Consider the following 25062-nt stretch of genomic DNA (forward strand, 5'->3'; position numbering starts at 1 on the left):
GACTTATTGACCTGTCACTCTCACGTCTGTGGTCATGAAGTCATTTGAAAGACTGGTGTTGTCCTACCTGAAGGACATCACAGGACCCCTGCTGGACCCCCTGCAATTTGCTTATCAGGTCTTTGGATGATGCAGTCAACATGGGTCTGTGTTATATCCTGCAACATCTGGACAAACCAGGGACTTATGCAAGGATCCTGTTTGTGGACTTTAGCTCGGCCTTCAACACCATCATCCCAGCACTCCTCCAGACCAAGTTAACCCAGCTCTCTGTTCCTAGCTCTATCTGTCAGTGGATCACCAGCTTTCTGACAGGCAGGCAACAGCTAGTGAGACTGGGGAAATTCACATCCAACACCTGCACAATCAGCACTAGTGCCCCCCAGGGATGTGCTCTCCCCTCTGCTCTTCTGCCACAGCACTGCCAAAGACCCTTCTGTCAAACTTCTGAAATTTGCAGATGACACTACCATCATCGGCCTCATACACAATGGTGATGAGTCTGTATATAGACAGGAGGATGAACAACTGGCTGTCTAGTGCAGTCAAAACAACCTGGAGTTGAACACACTTAAAACAGTGGAGATGATAGTTGACTTTAGGAGAAGCACTCCAGCATTACCCCCACTCACCATCATGAACAGCAGTGGAGTCATTCAGGTTCCTAGGCTCTACCATCTCTCAGGACCTGAAGTGGGACAATCATATTTGCTCTATTGCAAAAAAGGCCCAGCAGAGGTTGTACTTCCTTTTCCAGCTAAAGAAGTTCAACCTGCCACAGGAGCTGCTGATGTAGTTCTACTCTGCAGTCATAGAGTCTGTCCTCTGCACTTCTGTAACTATCTGGTTTTGGCACATCTACAAAATCAGAAGACTACAGAGGATGGTTTGGACTGCTGAGAGGATTAAGGTGGCGTACACTGTGCAAGTTCTCGGGAGGGAGGTCGTGAGCCATTGCACGCGTTGCGAGTCAGTTAACCTGATAATCGCATCACAGCAGCTGGTACACAGCATGACTGTACTGCATGGCAAGCTGGCTGCAATCGCACAAGCTTTCACGCTAAACACGGAGACTGGAGCTTTTAATGTTGCTGCTTTATCTTTGGATAGAAAAAAGAAAGAAAATAAAAAGATGAATGTGCAAATGATTTGGTGAAAAGCAGAGAACAACACAGCCATTCCTTTTAACAAAAACAACTTAAGAGAAAGAGAGAGTGAGTGTTTGTGTGTGTCGTGTATGCGCATGGTTGGCATGGTTGAGCTTGGCATGGTTGCAGCCACTGGGCTGTAATAATATTTATAGATCTAGCCTATGTGAAGTGGTTGTGTATGATTTGGCAATAGGGGACAGCTTATACACTGGTCAAAATGGGGCCTACACCCAAATTTTTAAACATGTTCCTTGTGTGTGCAAACACAAGGAATGATCAACTATTTGGCAACACATAATTCATTCAGCGTTGATGTTCATAAACTGAATGTGGGGCTGTGATGTTTGTGCTGCTGCAGATGTGCACCATCATTTATTATGGGCTGTATGCACCTGTGCGCATGCGCTGTGTTCAGAGTAGCGTTGGTTTTGTTTGTTTTTCCATCCCAGTATAAATAAGCTCTGGAGGAACAGGTGTTTAAAATAATTCACCAAAATGAAGCGACATGAAATCGCTTAATGATAGATATGTACATAAAGCTCAGTACAGTAACAAATACACTCAATGAAACTGATTTAAGGTCTGATCTGAATATAAGTTCTTTCATTTTTACTTTGTCTCTGACTTTTAGTTTGATGTTTTATTCATGACTCAGCATTGGTTTTATTGAGTGTGGTTTATTCTAATGGGCCACTTTAATATTTTAATAACTGTCTGTGTTTGTGTATTCCAGACAGACTATTTGTGCACTAGTTAGGGATTTTTAGACCATTGTTGCAGGTTACATCAGTAAGTGTTGACAAATGACTATGTTTATAAGTGAATAAGTGAGTCATGAATCATTCACTCAAACAATTTATTTAAAACCACTGATTCATTTAGGAACAAAGCAACCTAGCTAACACACATTGTACCAGTTACGTATTTTATTACTCTTTCAGAATACAAACACAGAAAAAAGTGGTATTTTGCACAGATAATGGTGAAGTATCATGTCGACATTTTTGCAGATTTATTAAAAAAGAAAAACTGAAATATCACATGGTCCTAAGTATTCAGACCCTTTGCTCAGTATTTAGTAGAAGCACCCTTTTGATCTAATACAGCCATGAGTCTTTTTGGGAAAGATGCAACAAGTTTTTCACACCTGGATTTGGGGATCCTCTGCCATTCCTCCTTGCAGATCCTCTCCAGTTCTGTCAGGTTGGATGGTAAACGTTGGTGGACAGCCATTTTTAGGTCTCTCCAGAGATGCTCAATTGGGTTTAAGTTAGGGCTCTGGCTGGGCCATTCAAGAACAGTCACGGAGTTGTTGTGAAGCCACTCCTTCGTTATTTTAGCTGTGTGCTTAGGGTCATTGTCTTGTTGGAAGGTAAACCTTCGGCCCAGTATGAGGTCCTGAGCACTCTCGAGAAGGTTTTCGTCCAGGATATCCCTGTACTTGGCCGCATTCATCTTTCCCTGTATTGGACAGGTGATGAACAGTGCCTGGTTTTCTCCACACATACCGCTTAGAATTAAGGCCAAAAAGTTCTATCTTGGTCTCATCAGACCAGAGAATCTTATTTCTCACCATCTTGGAGTCCTTCCATGCGGGCTTTCATGTGTCTTGCACTGAGGAGAGGCTTCCGTCGGGCCACTCTGCCGTAAAGCCCCGACTGGTGGAGGGCTGCAGTGATGGTTGACTTTCTACAACTTTCTCCCATCTCCCGACTGCATCTCTGGAGCTCAGCCACAGTGATCTTTGGGTTCTTCTTTACCTCTCTCACCAAGGCTCTTCTTCCCCGATAGTTCAGTTTGGCCGGACGGCCAGCTCTAGGAAGGGTTCTGGTCAACCCAAACGTCTTCCATTTAAGGATTATGGAGGCCACTGTGCTCTTAGGAACCTTAAGTGCAGCAGAAATTTTTTTGTAACCTTGGCCAGATCTGTGCCTTGCCACAATTCTGTCTCTGAGCTCTTCAGGCAGTTCCTTTGACCTCATGATTCTCATTTGCTCTGACATGCACTGTGAGCTGTAAGGTCTTATATAGACAGGTGTGTGGCTTTCCTAATCAAGTCCAATCAGTATAATCAAACACAGCTGGACTCAAATGAAGGTGTACAACCATCTCAAGGATGATCAGAAGAAATGGACAGCACCTGAGTTAAATATATGAGTGTCACAGCAAAGGGTCTGAATACTTAGGACCATGTGATATTTCAGTTTTTCTTTTTTAATAAATCTGCAAAAATGTCAACAATTCTGTGTTTTTCTGTCAATATGCGGTGCTGTGTGTACATTAATGAGGAAAAAAATAAACTTAAATGATTTTAGCAAATGGCTGCAATATAACAAAGAGTGAAAAATTTAAGGGGGTCTGAATACTTTCCGTACCCACTGTACATATATATAAAATCACCCATAATTTGAGCTAATTAATTCGTTAAATCGTTACAGAACATATCGGTTTTCTTTATAAATCAGTATTTTCAAGTTTATAAGACAGTATGCATGTGGGAAAAAAAAGTATTTATTAGGCTACTCAATCAAAAGAGTAAACACAACTACAAGCCAAGCATACTTAGAATACTTAATTACTTTTAAGTTTATCTCGAGATTGAGATTGAGTACAAGTGTATAGGCCAAATATACTTTTCTGTCAGTATAAGTCAAGTATACTTAAGTGCAATTTTAAGTATATTTCTGAGAAGTACATAAAAAGAATACTTTTTTATTTTTAGTTTACAAGAAGTATACTAATAGCACACTTGAATAAAGTTGTTATAATAAGAGTTGAGTTGAATAAGAGTTGTTGCAGTTCCCCCAAGTTTCCCAGATGCAACTCTGACTTGAACTTCCCACTTTCGAGGACAAATGGAACATACATACGATGTTGCATGCTCGTAATTTTATTACAATCAAATTACCAACTCACAGTGTTGTGAGTACGATCTCTTAAGGTTATAAGATAACCAAGAACGTTCCAGTTATGTACTACTGTATGTATATTTTTAATACTTTGGTAATTTCACTTATTGATAAAGTAACTGCAAAGTCATATGTCTGTTATCATGAAATTAACCATTCTTTTAATATGTTCTGATGATTAGAATTTGAAATTAAACATCAGTAACAAAATTTTAATTTCCCTTAAGTTAAAATGTTTTTCTTTTTATCAAAGCAGAAGATATGGATGATAATTGTCTGTCTTTATGAGTGATTCAATCATTCACTCAACTGATTTGCAAAAGGCACTCATTGAAATGAAGCACATTAATTTAGGAACACCACTACTGTCCCAGCAAACACAGTTCCCCTAATGTTCCCCTAATGTTCCCCTAATGCAAAGCGTCGGATGCAGTGGTGTAAAGCACGCTGCCACTGGACTCTAGAGCAGTGTTCTCTGGAGTGACGAATCACGCTTCTCTGTCTGGCAATCCGATGGACAAGTCTGGGTTTGGCGGTTGCCAGGAGAACGGTACTTGCCTGACTGCACTGTGCCAAGTGTAAAGTTTGGTGGGTGGGGATTATGGTGTGGGGTTGTTTTTCAGGGGTTGGGCTTGGCCTCTTAGTTCCAGTGAAAGGAACTCTTAATGCTTCAGCATACCAAGACATTTTGGACAATTTCATGCTCCCAACTTTGTGGGAACAGTTTGGGGATGGCCCCTTCCTGTTCCAACATGACTGCGCACCAGTGCACAAAGCAAGGTCCATAAAGACATGGATGAGCGAGTTTGGTGTGGAAGAACTTGACTGGCCTGACCTCAACCTGATAGAACACCTTTGGGATGAATTAGAGTGGAGACTGCGAACCAGGCCTTCTCGTCCAACATCAGTGCCTGACCTCACAAATGCGCTTCTAGAAGAATGGTCAAAAATTCCCATAAACACACTCCTAAACCTTGTGGAAAGCCTTCCCAGAAGAGTTGAAGCTGTAAAGGGTGGGCCAACTCCATATTAAACCCTACGGATTAAGAATGGGATGTCATTAAAGTTCATGTGCACGTAAAGTCAGGCGTCCCAAAACGTTTGGCAATATAGTGTATGTTCCCTATTGATATGGTTCACTCGTATTGCACAATTGAATAGTGCCATGCTGTAATTGCAGAAAGACAATCATTCTATGGCCCTGCCCTGAGACACTTGAGGATAAGGGCCTTGAGGGCAGCAAGGCAAAGATAGGGCAAGGTACTCACCCGAGAATTAGGAACTCAGACCATTAGGTTGGAGACTCGAGGGAAAAGGTTCTAGCAGGTTGAGCTCACATAGAGGTCAAAGCCCAGCTAAACAGACAAGACCTGTACTTGCCGCACAGATGTTGCCAATGGATACTCCACTGGACCACGCCCACGAGGAGGCCATACCTCTGGTGGAGTGGGCCCTCACTTCGATGGGCACTGGAGGCCCATAGAAGCATAAGCTAGTGCGATCGCGTCCACTATCCAGTAGGATAATCTTTGCTTCTTGACCGGATACCCTTTAGTGCGGCCTCCGAAGCACACAAAGAGCTGCTCTGACTGTCTGAACTGGGCAGAGTGCTCGATATATACTCTTAAAGAATTAGTTCACTTTCAAATTAAAATTTTCAAAGGTCAAAGTTTACAAAGGTCACTTTCAAAGATCAAAGTTTGAACTAAATTCTTACACTATATGCCTATGACCTGTGGAGGGCAGTAATACACTTAGCTACACTGCCAGAATTCGACAAGAAGAAGAAGAAGAAGAAGAAGAAAACTAGTGCAAGACTAGCATTTGTGGTTAAAAAGTATATCATTTTTTTTTTTTTTTTTAGAAAATGACCGATTGATTTGCTAGATAAGACCCTTATTCCTTGTCTGGGATCGTGTAGAGCCTTTTGAAGCTGCACTGAAACTGCAGTTTGGACCTTCAACCCGTTGGTAGCAGTTGAAGTCCACTATATGGAGAAAAATCCTGGAATGTTTTCCTCAAAAACCTTAATTTCTTTTCGACTGAAGAAAGAAAGACAAACATCTTGGATGACATGGGGGTGAGTAAATTATCGGGAAATTTTAATTTGAAAGTGAACTAATTCTTTAAGGCCCGAACAGGGCAGAATAAGTGCAACTCTTGGTCATCCTCTGAAACAGGCAGAGCAGAGAAAGTAATGACTTGTGCTCTGAACGGAGTAGAGAGCACCTTATGTACATAGCTGTCTTGGTTTGAGGATAAATTTACAGTCATTAGGCCCAAACTTAAGGCAAGACGCGCTCACAGAGAGTGCTTTCAAGTCGCTTGACTGATGCTAGGACTGGAACGGTTTGAAAGGTGGGCCCCTGAGGGCCCTAAGGACTGTAGACAGGTCCCATGTTGGAATAAAAAGAGAACAAGGCGGGTTCAGTCTTCTCGCCCCCTTCAGAAAACAAGCAACTATGGGTTTCCTGCCTATAGACTGGCTGGCCACAGAAGTGTGGTCCGCTGCTGTGGCTGCCACGTAGACTTTGAGTGTGGAAGGGGGCACTCCTTGTCCAGCAGCTCCTGCAGGAAAGACTGTACCTGTGAGACATCACAGGTTTTCGGGACTTCACTCTAGACTGCGCACCAGACAGACCACTAAGGGCGTAAAGGGTGTCTAGTAGACGGGGCTCTAATTACTGATGATGTGGACGCCATTAGGCCCAGCATCCTCTGAAAGGCTCTGAGCGGAAGTGAAACCCTGACTCTGAAAGATGCCGTGATCCGCTGAATCATCATGTGCTCCGCGTGAGCCTGGCCCGGATTTGGGCCGAATCGAGAACTGCTCCCAGGAAGGCGATTTGCTGACCGACTGATAGCGCCCGGTTGCAGGAAAATCAATCGCGAGAGCAGCCGTGTAGGGGCATCCTTAACATTACCTGGCTCCTGGGTGGTAGGAGGCAGAGTCCTGCAAGGAGTTAGTTCACTCCTCGGTATTTAAAGCCAAATATATTGGCAAATTCCTCCAGAGACCAAAACACTCGTACCAGACGAGGGCACTGATTATCATGGGAGAAGAGCTCTTGGGAATCCCCTCACTGCAGGGAGAGTGAATCACGCGGGATGTCACCAGCATGAGCTTCACTTAGCTCAACCCCGTGAATCAATTGCCTCTTGCTCTCAGGCTCTGTGAGGGAAAGAACAGTGGAGAACGAGGGGCAGAGATGCTTTCATCAGGAAAGCGGCTCGCAAGCCTAGCATTTGCAAAAATATGCTCTTTTAGAGTGAAATATGCTCTAATAGACTCACCTGATCACCACAGGGGACAACTCCTTCTCAGTTGTCAGTGCTGTATTCAGCTTGGAGTGCTGACAGCACCGTTCTAATTCTCGCAGTGTGAACAGCTAGTCTTGAGTGAGTACATCCTCAGTGTGGAACTCAGTGTGAAGCTCAAGCTTCTATATGATTCACGGGAATTCTGCGCGAGGGAGAAATTTCCCTGTGCGGATTTCACATTGAATTCAAGTTTGTTGAACTGTTAACAATCGAATTCCCCATGTTTATCAATATGTTTGGCTTCTGAATAAGAGGTGCTTCATGCATACACTATGGAAGTGAATATCGACTGAAATAGCTGCGCTTTTATAACACATTATTGGTAATTTGTCCCAGTTCTGTGGAATTTACATACTGTTATCAAATGCCATGTCCAGAGAACTCAAAAGGGTCAAAGAAACAGTGTGTTCTATTATTCTTTTATTTTTTGGTGAGATTCAGTTATTCAAATTCAGTGATCTGAATCAAAGCCAGAGCAGCAAACTGTGCCAACTGACTGTGACGGACTGCCGTTTTGCGAATAGTTTTGTGTCCTTGTAATACAATTTAAATGATTTACAAAGCACTTTTGCATAGCTAAGCAGTTCTCTGTGTTTGCAGGTAACCCTCCCTCAGGCCAGAGAAAAAAGAACATGAAACAGCGCTTCCTAAAGCTTCTGCCCTGCTGTCATGTGGACTCCACCCCAGCTGTCAGGCAAAGCAAGTGACCGACTGTTGTTTTCCTTTCTGCAAATTCTTTTTCCTTGACTGATTAGACATATTTCTCTAAAATAAATTTAGTACTGTTTTTCCAGTTACTGTATGTTTTTTTACTGTATGTGTTTTCATCTGTTATATAGACAGTATTGAGGAGGATTTTGAGCTTGCTACCGTGTGCTACAGGCCGGATAGTCTGGATAAACTGACGGAACAGACCAAGTTCACCAGAACAGAGCTAAAAATCCTCTACAGAAGTTTCAAAAGTGTAAGAGACTTAATGACTTTGTAAGGTCCTTTCCAGTTTGGCCCATTAATGGCCCAACAATAAGAGTGTTTTCACACTTGGCAGGTTTGGTTCGGTTAAAACAAACTCTGGTGTGATTGCTCTGTTGCGGTTCGTTTAAATAAGTATGAACGCTGCCATCCAAACCCTGGTGTGCACCAAACAAGCAGACTGAGACATATTTTCAGGGGGTCTCAGTCCACTTCCAAACAAACTCGGTTCGAATGAAATATGAACTCAACATGGACCAAAGACATCTAAACAAATCAAACACAGGACGTGATGTCACAAGATACGACCCTACCTTTATCCTTGTTCCTTTTGTTTTATATCTTTAGGTTCAGTCTTAAAAATAACAGCGTAAACGCTAAGTAAACTTGTACTAAATGTATCATTTCTTTTTTGGTCCAGACCAAAAGAACCAAACCCCAAGTGTGACCACACCCTACATTTATATACAGTTTTTAAAGAGTATTTCTGTGACACTCTGAATAGTGCAACAGTCGGGTTAATGAAGTAATAACTCCATTCATTTTCTCCATAGGGAAATTTTTTAAGGATAACTTATAAAGCTATAAAGACTGTGAGATATAAGGTTGTTAATCGATAGTATTTGCTTCTTCTGAAGCCAAATATTTAAAATAATCCTGTTATGCGCCTCACCTCGTCTAAAATGTAGGCGAGAGTAGGTGGCTGCAGTGAGGGGAGGAGTGAAAAAAGTGCAGCCAAGGCAGACAGTTCTCTCTTCTCGTAGTGGACCAGAAACCTTCTAGATCAAAGGTGGATATTGTGGGATTCAGACTCATGCGCGGTGTTGCTAATAAACTCGATTTAATTTAAGTTTTGTTGCTTTTATATGAAAAAAAAACATGATGAACAAAACACCCAAAGTACTTATTTAATTCCATTCGAAAAATGTTTATCAATCATTTTTACTTTAATACAGACATGTTTTTATATAGAAATATGAGTTATATATGAGATATATATGAACTATCACATAACCTTTAGAGAGATCGCACTGTCAGAGAGTTTGGGAATATTCACACATTCACAATTTATACACATAAAAACATAATATCAGAGTTTTAAAATTAAACTGTTTAAAAGAGAACAATACATCATGGCTGTTTTAACCAATAAGCATTAAGCTGTGTCATCAGCAAGTAGTTTCCCATCGTGCTTTTGATCAGCGCAGCAGCTCATGCAGCGCAATTTTGCATGGCTGCCTTGCTGTTGTGAGAGTATTTTGATATATATCAGCATGACATCAGAACAAGGTGGCACACACTCTGACAAATTTCTAACCAGCATGCATCTCGCGGTGATCACCAGTGATCGGTTCTGCGCAGATTTTAGGCTTGTTCGACTTCATGTGGTGCCGCAAAGATTGGCTGCCGCCTGACAAAAGCAATGCATTCTGGTTAGAAATTTGTCCGACTTTGATCGGCGCTGCAGCCACCTTATGATCACGTGCCATCAAAGTACCACGAGAGCAAAGCGAGAACAGCCGCCTAGGTCAGGCACCACAGTCAGAGATCGTATTATTATAGGGAGATAAGAGGGTCTGTATCTCTTACCATTGGAGAAAGCGTAACGGCTAACTTAATCACGTGCGGCACCTCTCAGCCTATCGTGTAATGGCAGTGACATCAGTCGTAACATTTCCTAGTCTGCCTTCTCTTAAAAAAATACATTTTTATCAAGCTAAAATCTACATAGTTCCCAACGAAAGTATTGTTTAGTGTAAAACATGCCAAAGATTAGCAAACAGGCTGTAGATTAATTAAATTATTAGCTATTTCCCCACAAAAGCTGTTTAATCAGCATAGTGAAGCCTCTCATCCATTGACATCCATTCAAAAAACAGCCTCCGGTCTCATTCCCTGTGTACCGCCGGGGGCGGAGCGTTAGCATTAGCCGTTACGCTTTTTTGGCTAAAGGTTGCAGGCTTGCCTTCCAGTGGCTTTGCCACAGTTGCTCAAAATCAGCTGCTCAAAAGCCTTGATGACGACACACTTTATTCTCATTGGTCAGATTCTGTGATGACAAGGACGACGTGTGTTGCAAGTTATTTTCTTAGAGAAGTTCCTGTATTTAACCAATCGTTCTTGATATTGAATATCTGATATTCAAAACATGGGAATTTCAGTCGCATCCACTTCTTCGGCTACAATCAACGCAAAAATCTCGTGCTCTGCCATGAATGACGTTGGTTTAGCACATTACGGAAAGCACGAAGTGTCTGACCTGACGGCCGTCTCTGTACTCCTCCCCCACTTGCAGCCGGTGGCAGGCTAGTAGTGTAGTTTACACAAATGATGTAATCGAGTCTACCTATGCTCTCAAAATACTTAAATAATTGAATATATATATGCATATTTTGCAGTAAACTTAAAATATTTTGTTTTTATATGTATAATCAATATTTATAAATGAGTAGTTTTATATCTCCATCCTTTTAATTTGATTATACTGTTAGCAATGCTTCATGGGATTGTAGTTCTTAAACTCACTAAAGTCGTTAAGTACACAATCTTGTACCTTGCTTACTTTTTTTGCTTCAAATCAAAGTTTCAAGTTTGTAATGTTGTGATCCACCTTGGCGCTGGTTGACTTGGTTTATGTCTTAGACTTTTTTTGAAATCCCTATGGGAGAAATGAATAGAAGATATACTTTCAGAATCAATGCCACTAAAAAAAGTGGGCGGGCACTGTTGCACTCTATTAAACAAAAATTTATACGCATTGTATGACCAGATCATGCTTCATGGGTTAGGTCAGGGGTGGGGAACGTTGATCCTTGAGGGCCACTCCAGTTTAGCTCCAACCCTAATTAAACACACCTGAAGCTAATCAAGGTCTTCAGGATTACTAAAGTTACAGGCAGGTGAGTGTTTTTTTTCAGAGTTGGAGCTACACTCTGCAAGACAATGGCCCTCCAGGATCAACGTTCCCCACCCGTTTTAGGTATAGAGGTGCAGGTTCATGCTTAGTTTTTTATTGTACAAATCATACATTTTGCTACAAATTTGCTACATTGTATGAATTTGTACGGAATTGTAAAATACTCGTGAGATTAGGTTGGCCGCCTTTAAATAACACATGAAATGGTTTGAGACCATTTCTTCCTGACACATATCAAAGGGCTCTGTCCCTTTTTAAAAATCATTCTATTGTTATTAAATATATTGTAAATATGTAAATACTTTTTCAGTATGTTTTTGTTAATGAGTATGTTGTTGTGTTGTAGGAATGTCCCACTGGAGTAGTAAATGAAGAGACTTTTAAGTTAATCTACTCTCACTTTTTTCCTCATGGAGGTGAGTGCATAATGCATGAAGGCTATTAAATTGAATTATTTTGTTCCAACCCTTTAATTAATCGAATTTAAACCTGGCTTTTATAAATCCCTCTTTTGTTTCTCAAATTAAGTTTAATGTTTAACGCTCAATCTTTTGAAGATTCTAGTGCATATGCACATTTCCTGTTTGAGGCTTTTGATCGACGCAAGAACGGGTCAGTGAGTTTTGAGGTCAGTTTGCTGTTTATTCATATACTTATACTTATTTGAAATCATTTTAAACCATATAGTAATATACATTAGTTATGTAAAAAGTATCTTAAAGTCAATTACATGGATTTTATGCTATAACAGAAATGATTTTATTTATTTATTATTTTCACAAATATTAGATTATGTAACCAAATCAATGGATAATTCGCTGTTATTATTATAAATATGTTGCGTATTTATATTGTACTTTCTTTGACACTTTCTGGTCTCTTATTTCTCATTGGCTTCAGGACTTTGTGGTTGGCCTGTCAATCATTTTGCGTGGTACCGTCACCGATAGACTGTGCTGGGCCTTTAATTTGTATGATCTCAATAAAGATGGCTGCATCACTAAAGAGGTATTTTATGTTTTTAAGGTGTATTTTAAAAGGTATTTTAAGATGTATTTTATTTTGGTGCAGTACCTGGCCATTTAGCCGTCCATTTTGAATCCATTACTGTATTCATTCATTTATTCTGTCTATTTTAGGAGATGAATGATATTATGAAGTCCATTTATGATATGATGGGGAAGTATACGCATCCGTATATGAAGGACAGTGCATCTAGAGAACATGTCGAAAGTTTCTTCCAGGTATTTTCAAGTATCTTCTTTCACACAAGAGATTTATAGAATTAAACCTGGAAGCCCCAAAGGATGTCCAAACTAAATGTTTCACAGTCTTAAAAAGTATACTAGGATGTTTTAAAGCTGCAGTCCGGAAGTTTTGCCTCTTTGTCGCCATCTCTGTTTGAAACCTGCAATTGCAGTTTTATACTGAATTATTGTCGTTACTTGCGTTGTGCTTCTTCCCGACTCCGTGCGGATGAATCTAATGTTTGGTGTCAGTCACCACATCAGTGTGGATACTGTACTTTGGAAACACAGATTCTATGTCTTGTAAGTATGACGAAATTAAGAATTTTCACCAGAAAATGTCATCTGAACAAGTAAGTAACATGTCTGCCACCTTTGTTCTGACCAACTGAGGAAAAAAGCATTAGGCCTAGAATGAATCGCGCTCAAAATGGTGATTAAATCTAACGATCGGATCACGTCAAACCATGCAAATTATTATTACTGTTATACTTTGTTCTCAAATTGTTAATGTTAACAACATCACCATTGCGTGGCTATGTGTATTTAGTGTGTATTAGCGTTACCTGTAGATTTCAATTTCTGTAGCCACTCCGCAGTCCGACGTCTTGCTTTTGACTACGGGTGAATCTCCAGTTGTCACTGATGATTGTCATTTGGATCTTTCTGGATTACAATCCGCCATCAAAATGACAAGTTTAATTATTTCAGCTGCTGTGAGAAAAGGCTATAAATGATCCGCTATAAGCAGCATCCTCACATGATATAGCTACTAGCTGGGACTCCTTCCTTTCTGTTTACAGATGTGATGTAATGACACAAAGATGAACGGCTGCATGCTCGAATTTCCCACGGAGACCCACCAGTACCGCTCTTATTATAAAACATTATTACAAGCTTACCGTTGTCAATCGGGCTACAGTAAGGAGATAGTTTTGAACACTGGCTGGTTATGTACTTGCTCAAAAAAATTGATTTTGGATAATTTTTAACCAAAAAAGTTACAGACTGCAGCTTTAATTATTAGTTCTGCAATACATATTTGTTAAACTCTTTAAAATAAAGTTTGATATTGATAATGTAATCACAAAATTTACATTTGTGCATTTTGTTTAAAATTAAATGTGCAGTAAAGGCAGGCATACACTGTGTGAGTTAGGACACTCGGGAGGTCGTGAGCCATTGCACACGTTGCGAGTCAGTTAACCTGATAATTGCGTCACAGCAGCTGGTACACAGTACAACTGTACTGCATGGCGAAGCCGGCTGCAATTGCACAAGCTTTTGCGCTAAACATAGAGACTGGAGCTTTCAGTGTTGCTACTATATCTTTGGATAGAAAAAAAAAAAAAAGAAGACGAGTGAGCAGATGATTTGGTGAAAAGCAGAGAACAACACAGCCATTCCTTTCAACAAAAACAACTAGAGAGAGAGAGAGAGTGTGTGTGTGTGTATGGTTGCAGCCACTGGGCTATAATATTTATAGATCTATGTGAACTGGTTATGTATGATTTGGCAATAGGGGACAGCCTATACACTGGTCAGATGTGTGTTCTGTGTGTGTGTGCTGAAAAAAAATATTGTGTTTGCACTAGGGCTGTCAATAGATAATTTTTTTTTTAATCACGATTAAGGGTGTGCGACACTTATCGTGAAATTAAGCATACACCATTTATCTTGTTTAACACATCTATTTTGCCATCATTGCTTATATCCAGCAAAGTAAACCATCAGATTGAAGTGTGATTCTCACAAAACTGTATTTTCAAGCTTTTTTCAAGGTGAATTTAGATTGAAGGACACCAAATAACCAAATATTTTTTCATATAATTCATACATTTATGTACACCAAAGCACCCATAAAAAAAAAAAAAAAAAAATCACAGCAAAAAAACGTGTCAGAATTCACAGTGTATAGTATGTGCAACAGCAAAGAGCTTGTTTACATTTTAGACGAGTCAAGTTGCGATACTGAGCAGGACCACATGGAGATGCCAAAAAAAACCCTAAACCAACCGCCTTTGACCTGCATATACTAAAGTACACGGCATATCCTAAATGTGTGTGAAAACAACGTGAATGTACTGAAATGTGTCTGTGCATAAATACAACGTGTGATCAGTAGGGTTGGGGAGTAACGGAATACATGTAACGGCGTTACGTAATCGGGATACAAAAATCCAGTAACTGTAATTTGTTACAGTTACATCAAAAAACGTAGAAATCAGATTACAGTTACATTTTGAAAAAAGGGGGGATACTATCAGGATTACAATCGTTTCATTTAAAACTGAATAAATCATTATTCTGCCATAATAACACATATTAAGCGCTGCTTGATTATACAGTATTTCCTGGTTCTGTTGCCAGTGATGACTCACGTGAGCCACCCGCTGGTGCATGCACAAATAACACCAGTCTGCGATCTCCTCAGACGCAGATTGAATCACTGCTGTTGGTTAAAACGATGCTTCCCGTGGGGAAAAACACTTTCAATTCATGGAAATTTCGCTGCTATTTTTTTTTTTTTTCAAAGAAGAAAATGCAAACAACATGGTTGTACAGTGCAAACTCTGCCTTCCAGCTACGAAAACACTTTCTTTATCAAAGGACAAAAAAATAATCTGTAATACCATACTGTAGCCACTAGATGTCTGAATAGCCCTTTACATATATATATATTCAGGGCTGTGTGTTCCCAAGTTGTGGAAATGAGACATGATTGCTTAGTTTTAAAAGGTTTTAAAAGTAACCAAAATGCTAAACATTAAAATTTTTTATTGTTGAGACCCATTCAAAAGTATGGAACGTGTAAAATGTAAAAACTTGCAGAAATTGAGAAGAAATAATTAAAATTAATAACAAAAAAACAAACAAACAAATGTATATATGTATGTATGTATACATATATATATATATATATATATATATATATATATATATATATATATATATATATATATATATATATATATGTATGTGTGTGTATATATATATATAATATATATAATGTGACCTTGAAGTAATCCAAAAGTAATCAGATTACATTACTTTCATATTGTGGTACTTTGATTACGTTACTGAATACTTTTTTTATGAAGTAATTTGTAACCATAACGGAATACATTTTTAAAGTAACCCTCCCAAGCCTGGTGATCAGTGCGTCGAGAGCGCTCATACATGATTTGTTTGCCCTTCAAGATAACGGACTCATGCGTGCTTAATGTACGACTCCTGTACGTCACCGCAATCGTCCTTACTTTGATTGCAATCCTCATCCATCAAAACTTTCATAGCAAGAAGCTGATTTGCTTTATCCAGCCGAGAAACATAGTTTTCATATCATCTGGCCATACTGCGGTGGGATGTTTCGACGTTCCGTTCAGACCGGAACAGCGCGAGGCGGGAGGGCTCGCGCTCTTCAGATACAATGACAGAATATGACAGAGAGTTTGTGTTTTAAAGCGAAACAGACAATGGAATGAATAATTCTCTCTGCCATCTCTGATATAATCAGCATGGACTTTAAGATCATCTAACTGCGTGATTTAAATTACATTATGACGCAATTTCACATGCTTCCGTATTTTTTTTGTGTTAAATATGTGTTAAATTATTTTAACGCGTCAAGGATTTTGAATTAATTGCACGCGTTAACGTTGACAGCCCTAGTTTGCACATAGTGCTTGCTGTGTATAGCCAGGCGTACACAGTGCAATTTTTGCTGTCATACGAGCTCGCAGGCAATTTTTTTTCTCTCGGGAGAAATCGTGTGGAAATCGCTGATGCTCGTATGGTCGCGGCTCACACTGTGTGAGAGGAATTATGAGCCGAGCCGAGCATGGTTACGAGCACCTTAGTTGTTTTTATTGAAAGGAATGGCTGTGTTGTTCTCTGCTTTTCACCAAATCATTTGCACACTTGTCTTTTGATTTTCTTTTTTTTCTATCCAGTGATATAGCAGCAGCATCGAAAGCACCAGTCAAAAAACAAAGTGGATCAGACTGATCCATGGAGCACCAAAACACTCGTGTTGTGATGGGGGAGGAGAGAGAGTGAGCAAGCGGAAGATTTGTAGAAAGACTGTAGAAGAGAAAAGACAGAAAAGTAAGAGGAATATAATTGGAAATAGAAGGGTTTTAGAAGAGCTTTAGGACCTGTTTAGTCTCACGTAGCCAGACCTTCAGATTGACGGCAGTTTCCACTGAAGCTTTAACCAAGAACAGCCCAAGAGGCGTTTAGCCAACAGTCCGTGGGTGTGACGTCTGAGGCTGAGACTAGGACCCGTGGTAATACTGGAAAAGTATGCGCTGTCTGATGCGCTAGCCGTTAGTCATTGCTGTGTTTCATATAGTGTTCGTTATTTTGGAGGCGGAGCAATGAAGGGTGGGGTGTGTTTCTTTTGGCTAGGAGTGTGTTTGTTTAGGTGTCGATTTCAAATATCAACAGTGTTTCTCAGAAATCACTTACTGCATGATATGTTATAAAATGTTGAGTAGGAACCCAGCTAACAGGTAACATTCTCAAATCTTTAGCTAAAGTTATGGCAATGTTCTCTCAACATTATGAGCAATCATTCTTCCAGTGATGTTAATAAAACATTCGTTCAAAGTTGTCTGGTTGTCACATTAGGTTTTGTTCATAATCATGCTTGGATGTCTTTTATTTTGTAATCATGTTTTCTTGTCATGCCATGTGATTCCTTGTTCCCTTATGTGATCTTGTCATGTGCTTCCCTTGGTTCATGTGTTGTGTTGTTCTTATTGGTTGTTCAGGTCATGTGTTTCTCTGTTCTGTTTTGTGAATTAGTTCATGCTTTATTTTAAATAAACTGCACATGGGTTCACTTCAACTCGCCTCCAGTGGACTATAAAAGTTAGTCCGCCAATCATGAACCCAGCAGATTCCATAGCCTCCAGCCATCATGGCCGCCACGCCAGAGCCTCCAGCCATCATGGCCGTCATGCCAGAGCCTCCAGCCATCATGGGTGTGGTCCCAAATGGCACCCTAAACCCTTACGGTCTTCCTCTGAGTCCGCACTTTCGTGACGTAATGACGCTTTGACTGCTGGATAAAGTCCTCTGCATAGCTCGCAGACTCGGGGGCTCAGCTGAAGTGCGCATCGAGGGCGCATAGCGGCCGCAAAGGGGGTGCTCGTGAGCAGACTCAATGATACTCAATGATACAGGTCCGGCCAGTGCTCCACAGCCCAGGGCCACCACAACTCCACGATCCTGGCCTTGCATTGATCCATGGCCCACAGTTCATGGTCTCTGCCACTGCTCCAGAGTCCAGGCCATGATCCAGTTCCAGTTACCCTTCATGGGCCTGGTCCTGGTCCTGGTCCTGGTCCACCACCATCCTGGACTTTTTGTGTTTTGGGCTTTATTTTGTGAAGACGTCTGGAGCCGCCCTTTCATACTTTGATGTCCTTTACTTTGTATTCAGACAATAGGCTTGTTCGACTTCATGCAGCACTGTGCAGACTGATTGGCGGCTGACTTGAAGCAGTGCATGGCGTTAGAAATTTTGTCCGACTTGAGACAGCGCCAACACCACGTCACCCTGATTAATGGCATCAAAGTACTGTGAGAGCGACTCTAGAGCAGACAGCTGGCTGCACAAGCTCTGATGACAACACAGCTGTTCCACGTAATGTTGTAGTACTTGAGACCGGTCTTCATTTTTGGAAGGTCTTGGTCTGTACTCGGTCTAGTCTCGGTCTCAGACTAAGAGGACTCAAGATTTTATTTTAATTCCGTTCAAGACCACAACTGCGGGGATATTACTAAATTGCCGGTGCAATGTCTGATATATTTATTAACATCATTAATGTGATTGGATGTAAAACTTTCTGCTTCAGATGCAATCAATAACTTGTTTCTAATTTGATGTATTTACACTGTTGTGCCGGGTCAGAAATTAATGAGGGATTTATCAAAAATGTCACCAAAATAATATAAATGCCCACAAAATTCAAGATATTGTAGCAAAAATGTACTGGATTTTTATATTATAACATGATATAATTCAAGAGCAAGAGAGCTGTTTTCACAAATTTAAGCACGATTGCAAACATGATAGCGCTTTTATACAAACATTCAATAAACAAAATTTTATTTCTAAAACATTCTTTTCAACATTATTTATGCATTTGTAATTTTACCAGTTCAGATTGCAGCTTCTGGCAGTAAATACGTATTTTTCAGATGAATTTGAGGAGTGCTAGTCTGGTCTTGGTCTTCATTCGGTCTCATTCTGCATCTTGTCTTGATCTCAACCACTTGTTGAAGTTGTGTTCGACATCGGCTGCGGCTGGATGCAACTGATTGGCAAGAGTAGCCGCTTGCAGTAGGGGAGGAGCTGAAAACGGAGATGTGAAGTCGGACACTTTCTGCTTCCCACAGTGACGCTTGTGCTGCGTTTGCATACTTTACCATTGCTGAAGTTAAATAAATGCAATATTTGACTAATACACCGATGTTTCAAAGACATTTTTATTCAAAGACACTTTAATTCTAGTGTAGTTCATCTCAAACAAGCCTAATAGGTGTGTTCAGCATCAGACAAAATTTCTAACCGGCATGCACTGCATCAAGCCAGACGCCCATCGGTCTGTGCAGCGCTGCTAGAAGTTGAACAAGCCTATAGTCTTGGTCTTGTCTTGGTCTCGGATTAGGTGGTGTTGACTACAACACAAATTCCACGATTCACTGCATGACAATGATCACATGTGTTTCGTGTTTATTCTGACACCTTCAGTTCCACTGATGCTCACAAATCCATCTTTTCATGTGGTCGTAATGTTATATTGTGTCATAAAACTGATATAAAAGCATAGATCCCACTTCAGTGGTATTTAAATAGTATAGGCTTTTTTCTTGTACAAACAGATACTTTATTAAGCAGTACATAAATAAATGAATGAAAACCTCTCTGAAACGTCTTCGTATTTGAAAAATGTTGCATTTAATTCACTTCAGCTGTGAAAAAAGGCTCGTTTGAGATGAGCAAAATCTGCGCAGAACCGATCACTGGTGATCACTGTGAAGGCAGGAACACACCAAGCCGACGCCAATGAACTAGTGGCGACGAAAGCAGACTGCGGGGTTGGCTCACGTCGGCAGCGTCTAGGTCCAAAGTTGCCCTGACACACCAAACCAACACTCGACAGCCAAGTAGCACGTCCGTTCTGCGCCTGCGTAAGATGAAATGCCTTTCCATACCAGCAGGTGGCAGTAGCTGAACAGCCAATCAGAATGATCAGATGGCCCGACGGACTGACGAGCTCCGACGCCGATTCAACATGTCGAATCGGCCGGAAAAAAGCCGACGAGGACCAACTTCAGCCGACGGTGCGTAACACACTGAGAAAACTTAGTCGGCCGACGAACAAAAACTACCCGACAGCCGACCGTCGGCTTGGTGTGTTCCTGCCTTGAGACGCATGCCGGTTAGAAATATGTCCGACTGTGGACCACCTTGCTCTGATGTCATGCCGACGTGTGTCAAAACACTCTCGTGACAGCGAGGTGGACGCATCGGATTCTGCAGTCAGGTGCAGTTGCTCTTCACCGACTGCGCTGATCAAAAGCATGATGGGAAACGACTTGCTGACAACACAGATCAATGCTGATTAGTTTAAACAGCCTTGATGCATTGTTCTCTTTTAAAATGTTTAATTTTAAAAGTTTGTTTTTGTGTGTATAAATTATGTGTGAATATTCCCAACTCTCTGACAGTGCGATCTCTCATAGCCCAATCTCTATGGGCTATGCGATTGTTGTCATATTTCTAAAAAATATATAAAACATGTCTGTATTAAAGTAAAAATGATCGATAAACACGTCTTTTGAATGAAATTACATAAGTACTTGGGCGTCTTGTTCCTCATATTTATTTTCATATAAAAGCAACATAACTTACATTTCATCCAGTTTATCAGCAACAAAGCGCATGGGTGTGAATCCCTCGATATCCGACTTTTTCCACTCCTCCCCTCACTGCAGCCGCCTACTCTCGTCTACATTTCAGGCGAGGTGAGGCGCGGCGCATCTCAAATGAGCCTAATACATGCAAACATAACGCAAGCATCACTTTGGGAAGCAGAAAGTGTCCGACTTCACATCTCCGTTTTCAGCTCCTCCCCAACTGTGAGCGGAAACCACATCCAGCCGCAGCCGAAGTTGAACGCACCTATAGTCATGTATCCTTGTCATGTCATGTGATTCCTTGTTCCCTTGTGTGATCTTGTCATGTGCTTCCCTTGGTTCATGTGTTGTGTTGTTCTTGTTAGGCTTGTTCGAAGATCGGCTGCCACCTGACAAAAGCAATGCATTCTGGTTAGAAAAGTTTTCCAACTTTGCTAAAGCCACTGGAAGGCAAGCCTACAACCTTTAGCCCAAAAAGCGTAACTGCTAATGATAACGCTCCGGCTCTGGTGTTACGCATAGGCGGTATGCAGGGAAGGAGTTTTGAACGGCGGGCACTGATGTCACTGCCATTACACAATAGGCTGAGAGGTGCCGCACGTGATTTAAGTTAACCGTTACGCTTTCTCCAATGGTAAGAGATACAGACTCTCTCATCTCCCTATGATATACAATCTCTCCCTACGTTCCATTCGGAAGGGCTCATCCCTATGCCCTAATCCCTTCCAAAGGGTTTACCCTCCAGAGTGAGAGCTTCGAAGGGATGAAGGGTGTAGGGGTTAAAAAAACATTGTTTTTGGAACGCACTTCTGCGAGACAATCAAGGAGGCGCCTTCATCTTTTTTCCTCTGGTTTACTTTTTGTATTAATACGCATTCATTTACTGTAGTAACATAGGCTACTTCCGTTCTTTTACGTTAAATATAATGTATAATGTGTCTATGTATTTGGAACATTTGAATTGACTGATAAAGGTAGCATTAAAACATTTTTGCTGAAGTACAATGTCATTTTGACCATAATAATGTACCAAATCTAACTCGTATAAATATTACATTAGTAGGCCTATAGAAAAATACTGGACATACATTTCTAGGTAAAATCGAACTCTGAGCCTGCTGTACCCAGGGCTGGAAATGGGGGGTAACGCGGGGGGACGGCGTCCAGGGAGTGAATTTCGAGGGGGGACGGCGTTCCAGTTCAAATTGGTTCGATTTTTTTTTTTTTAGCGAAATGAATGGATTTCTGTATTTATTCACTCAATAGCCTATGAAAACTAAACGAATTCAGCATAAAAACATAGCGCACTAAAATTGCATGGTTAATCACAAAAAGATCGCGATCTGGATTCAAACACCCACGCGATCATACTGCTCGAAGTGGGCTGGTACGCACCGGCACTTCTCTATTTTAATTCTGTACCGTAGCCTCGCTTTGTCTTGCGTACCGGCACTTCTCACATGTTGCCGGTACTGTAACCCCCACACCGAAAAATAGAATCAGGCAATTAATTAATTGTATACATCGCACGTTCGGAGCTTTTATAAGCATGAGTGACGCGCCGCGCGCTCCAAAAGTATAAGATTTGCGCGAGCCTTTCCTATGATAAAATGTGAAACCGATTTGAATTCTATTGAGAATGTAGTAAAACGCTATGGGGAAAGTCAAACATGATCTAAAAACAGCCACTGAAAAGACGGGGAAAACATGATGATGATCCTGCAAGCTTTTTAAACTTCTCATGACCACCTTAACGAGTTTATCACATTCTGTTGTATTTATTGTGTTACATTTTAACTAACTTGTTGAAGAATTTATAATATATAATCTATTAAGGGAATAGATTTAAAAAAAAGAGAGAAAGTTAACATTGCCCTAAGCATGCAATGAGGAGTCATCAATGGTCTAGCTGTAATTATATTCTTATTATAACAAATGCTATGGTTAAACAATTACAAGAACTACTTTTTCATTGGCCAAGTACAAGTTAGAATCAAGAGCTTAACCTTCTTGAATTATTGACTAAATATTGGTTTTCCCCATGTGTAAAATGTGTTTGCTAATATGACAGATATGGCCATTAGGAAAAACCTGTCTGTATTCCAAGAATTAACATCTTAATTCTGAATTAACGTTCAGTATAAGAACATTTTAAGTAAAGATAGTTTGACTTCCCATGGCACTTTGTAAACAAGTAATTGTTAACTATAGGCTGTTACTTTATTGCAGCTGTGTTATCAACCAACTTTGCATGTGTGGGCCATTTTGCAAAAATAAAGCAACAAACAAATAAATAAACCTCACGAGGGAGGATGGAGCAACCGAGGGAGACAACCAGTCCCCCCATCCCAAACGGAAGTGAACAAAATAGAGTAAAACACCTTTTGAAAGTAACTTGATACTTCAAGTCAAGTCACCTTTATTTATATAGCGCTTTTTACAATGCACATTGTGTCAAAGCAGCTTTACAGTGATAACAGGTAAATAATTTTGGCTGCACAGCAGCTCTTAAAGAAAATGGTGTTATTGTCCAGCTTAAGTAAATTCAGTATTGATTCATTCCGTTGTAAAAATCAATAGTTTTTAATGTAGTTCGCATACAATGGTGTCAATGCAGGCAGATCAAAAACATTGTTGAATATCAAGTGTCCCCAACAAAGTAAGCCAGAGGCGACAGCGGCAAGGAACCCAAACTCCAACAGGTGACATCCGGTGACAAACAAATCTTCCTATCTAGAGTCCCCCCAGTGAATCTCAGCCATTTCCAGCCCTGGCTGTACCTATTCTGTGACGTCAAACAACTTCCCTGTGCAAAGGATCAAGGGGGCCCGAAGTGTACATCAGTTGTACCCTTCGAAATCCTTCATTCCGAATGGCCCTTTGAAGTGGCCAGTTTTGAACACTTCGGTTTGGACCCTTCAATATGGCGGCCATGATTGTTTTCACTCCGAAGTGCCCTTCGGAGGGCGATTATATCCCGTTTGGAACGCACCATTTAACTTTGCTCGGCGCTGCATCCGCCTTACGATCACATTGGTCTCATTGGTCAGATTCTATGATGACAAGGACGACGTGTGTTGCGTGTTATTTTCTTAGACAAGTTCCTGTATTTATCCAATCTTGATATTGAATATCTGATATTCAAAACATGGGAATTTCAGTCGCATCCACTTCTTCGGCTACAATCAACGCAAAAAACGAGTGGTCTGCCATGACTGACGTTGGTTCAGCACACTACGGAAAGCACAAAGTGTCCGACCTGACGGCCGTCTCTGTACTCCTCCCCCACCTGCAACCGGCAGATCTCGCTAGTGTAGTTCATCTCGAACAAGCCTTATAGGTGTGTTTGACATTGGCTGCAGCTGGATGCAACCGATCGGCGAGAGTAGCTGCGTGCAGTCGGGGAGGAGCTGAAAACGGAGACGTGAAGTCGGGCACTTTCTGCTTTTTGCAGTGACACTTGCGCTGCGTTTGCATACTTTATCAGAAACATTTCTAACCGGCATGCACTGCTTCAAGTCAGACACAAATTAGTCTTGTGTATTTATAGCCCTCATTTTCATTGTTCCTTTGTCTAGCTTTGTTCTATGTAACTCACTTTTAGGTGAGTTTGTTCATGTTCATTCCATGTCATGCCAAGTCAGGTCTTTGTTTATTTTGTATTTAGTTCATGTTTTATTTTAAATAGACTGCACATGGGTTCACTTCAACTCGCCTCCAGTGGACTATGGTCACACTGGTATGTAATTGTAAAACAGACGTGTTTGGGTTGAGATCCATATGCGGTTTGTACAGAAGGGTTAGCAGAAAACAAATAGGCGCGAGTCGGATCACCAGTAATAACAGCAAAACAGGCAGAGCAGTTAATGTAATCATCCAGGCAGTAGGCCAGGGCAGGCAGCAATCAAATACAGAGTAATCCACAGACAGGCAGGGTCAAAAGGCAGTCAGCAGGAATCAAAAACAAACCAGAATAGCAAGAGTCAAAACCAAGCAACAGATCACAGTGAATAAATGCTCAAAATTGTAGCCGGGGCAAAACAAAACTTCGCACTGGTTTGTTCAGAGCTGAAATAGTCTGTGAAATGGAGTTCAGCTGTGAGTGTAATCAGGTATGTGGGTTGCTGGGAAATGAAGTCCAAATCAGTATTCAGGGGAAAGAGACCTCCGGTGGTGAATGGAGGGATTTTCAGGATTGGTAACCATGACAGTAATAATGTTCTCAATTATTTGTTCATGGAACAATTTTTTTCTGAAACACATAAAAACTTTCTCATAACCAAGAAAAAAAAACATTTTTAAGACATTTAAAACAATTGGACATTTTAACATTCAGAGAACATTCAGAAAGAACGTTTTCATAACTTAAAAGCAAAACATTCTTAGAACATATTTTTGTTGTAATACATAAAACTAATTATTGTTATTGTTTAATTTATCATTTATTATTATTATTTCTAATGCTCACCATGTTTCTGGCACAATATAGGTCTGAAATTATTGAAGTTTTTCTGTTTGCACTCAGAAAATGGATCGCAACAATGATGGTGTCGTCACAATGGAGGAATTCCTGGAAACGTGTCAAACGGTACAAGGATGTTTTTTTTTAATGC

The 25062-nt window shown here is 40.6% G+C and overlaps 1 protein-coding gene across 1 annotated transcript in view; it reads left to right on the forward strand.

The window, feature by feature from the left end:
- Window positions 1-25062, forward strand: part of kcnip2 (Kv channel interacting protein 2) — a 29286-nt gene that overhangs the window by 2557 nt on the left and 1667 nt on the right. Inside the window, exons 2-8 of the mRNA XM_051910291.1 lie at window positions 7982-8084; window positions 8225-8345; window positions 11617-11686; window positions 11828-11898; window positions 12171-12278; window positions 12410-12514; window positions 24975-25037. Of these exons, the coding sequence (XP_051766251.1) occupies window positions 7982-8084; window positions 8225-8345; window positions 11617-11686; window positions 11828-11898; window positions 12171-12278; window positions 12410-12514; window positions 24975-25037 (641 nt within the window). The remainder of the gene's footprint in view (window positions 1-7981; window positions 8085-8224; window positions 8346-11616; window positions 11687-11827; window positions 11899-12170; window positions 12279-12409; window positions 12515-24974; window positions 25038-25062) is intronic.

This window comes from Ctenopharyngodon idella, chromosome 10 (assembly GCF_019924925.1).
Source record: "Ctenopharyngodon idella isolate HZGC_01 chromosome 10, HZGC01, whole genome shotgun sequence".
NCBI lineage: Eukaryota > Metazoa > Chordata > Actinopteri > Cypriniformes > Xenocyprididae > Ctenopharyngodon > Ctenopharyngodon idella.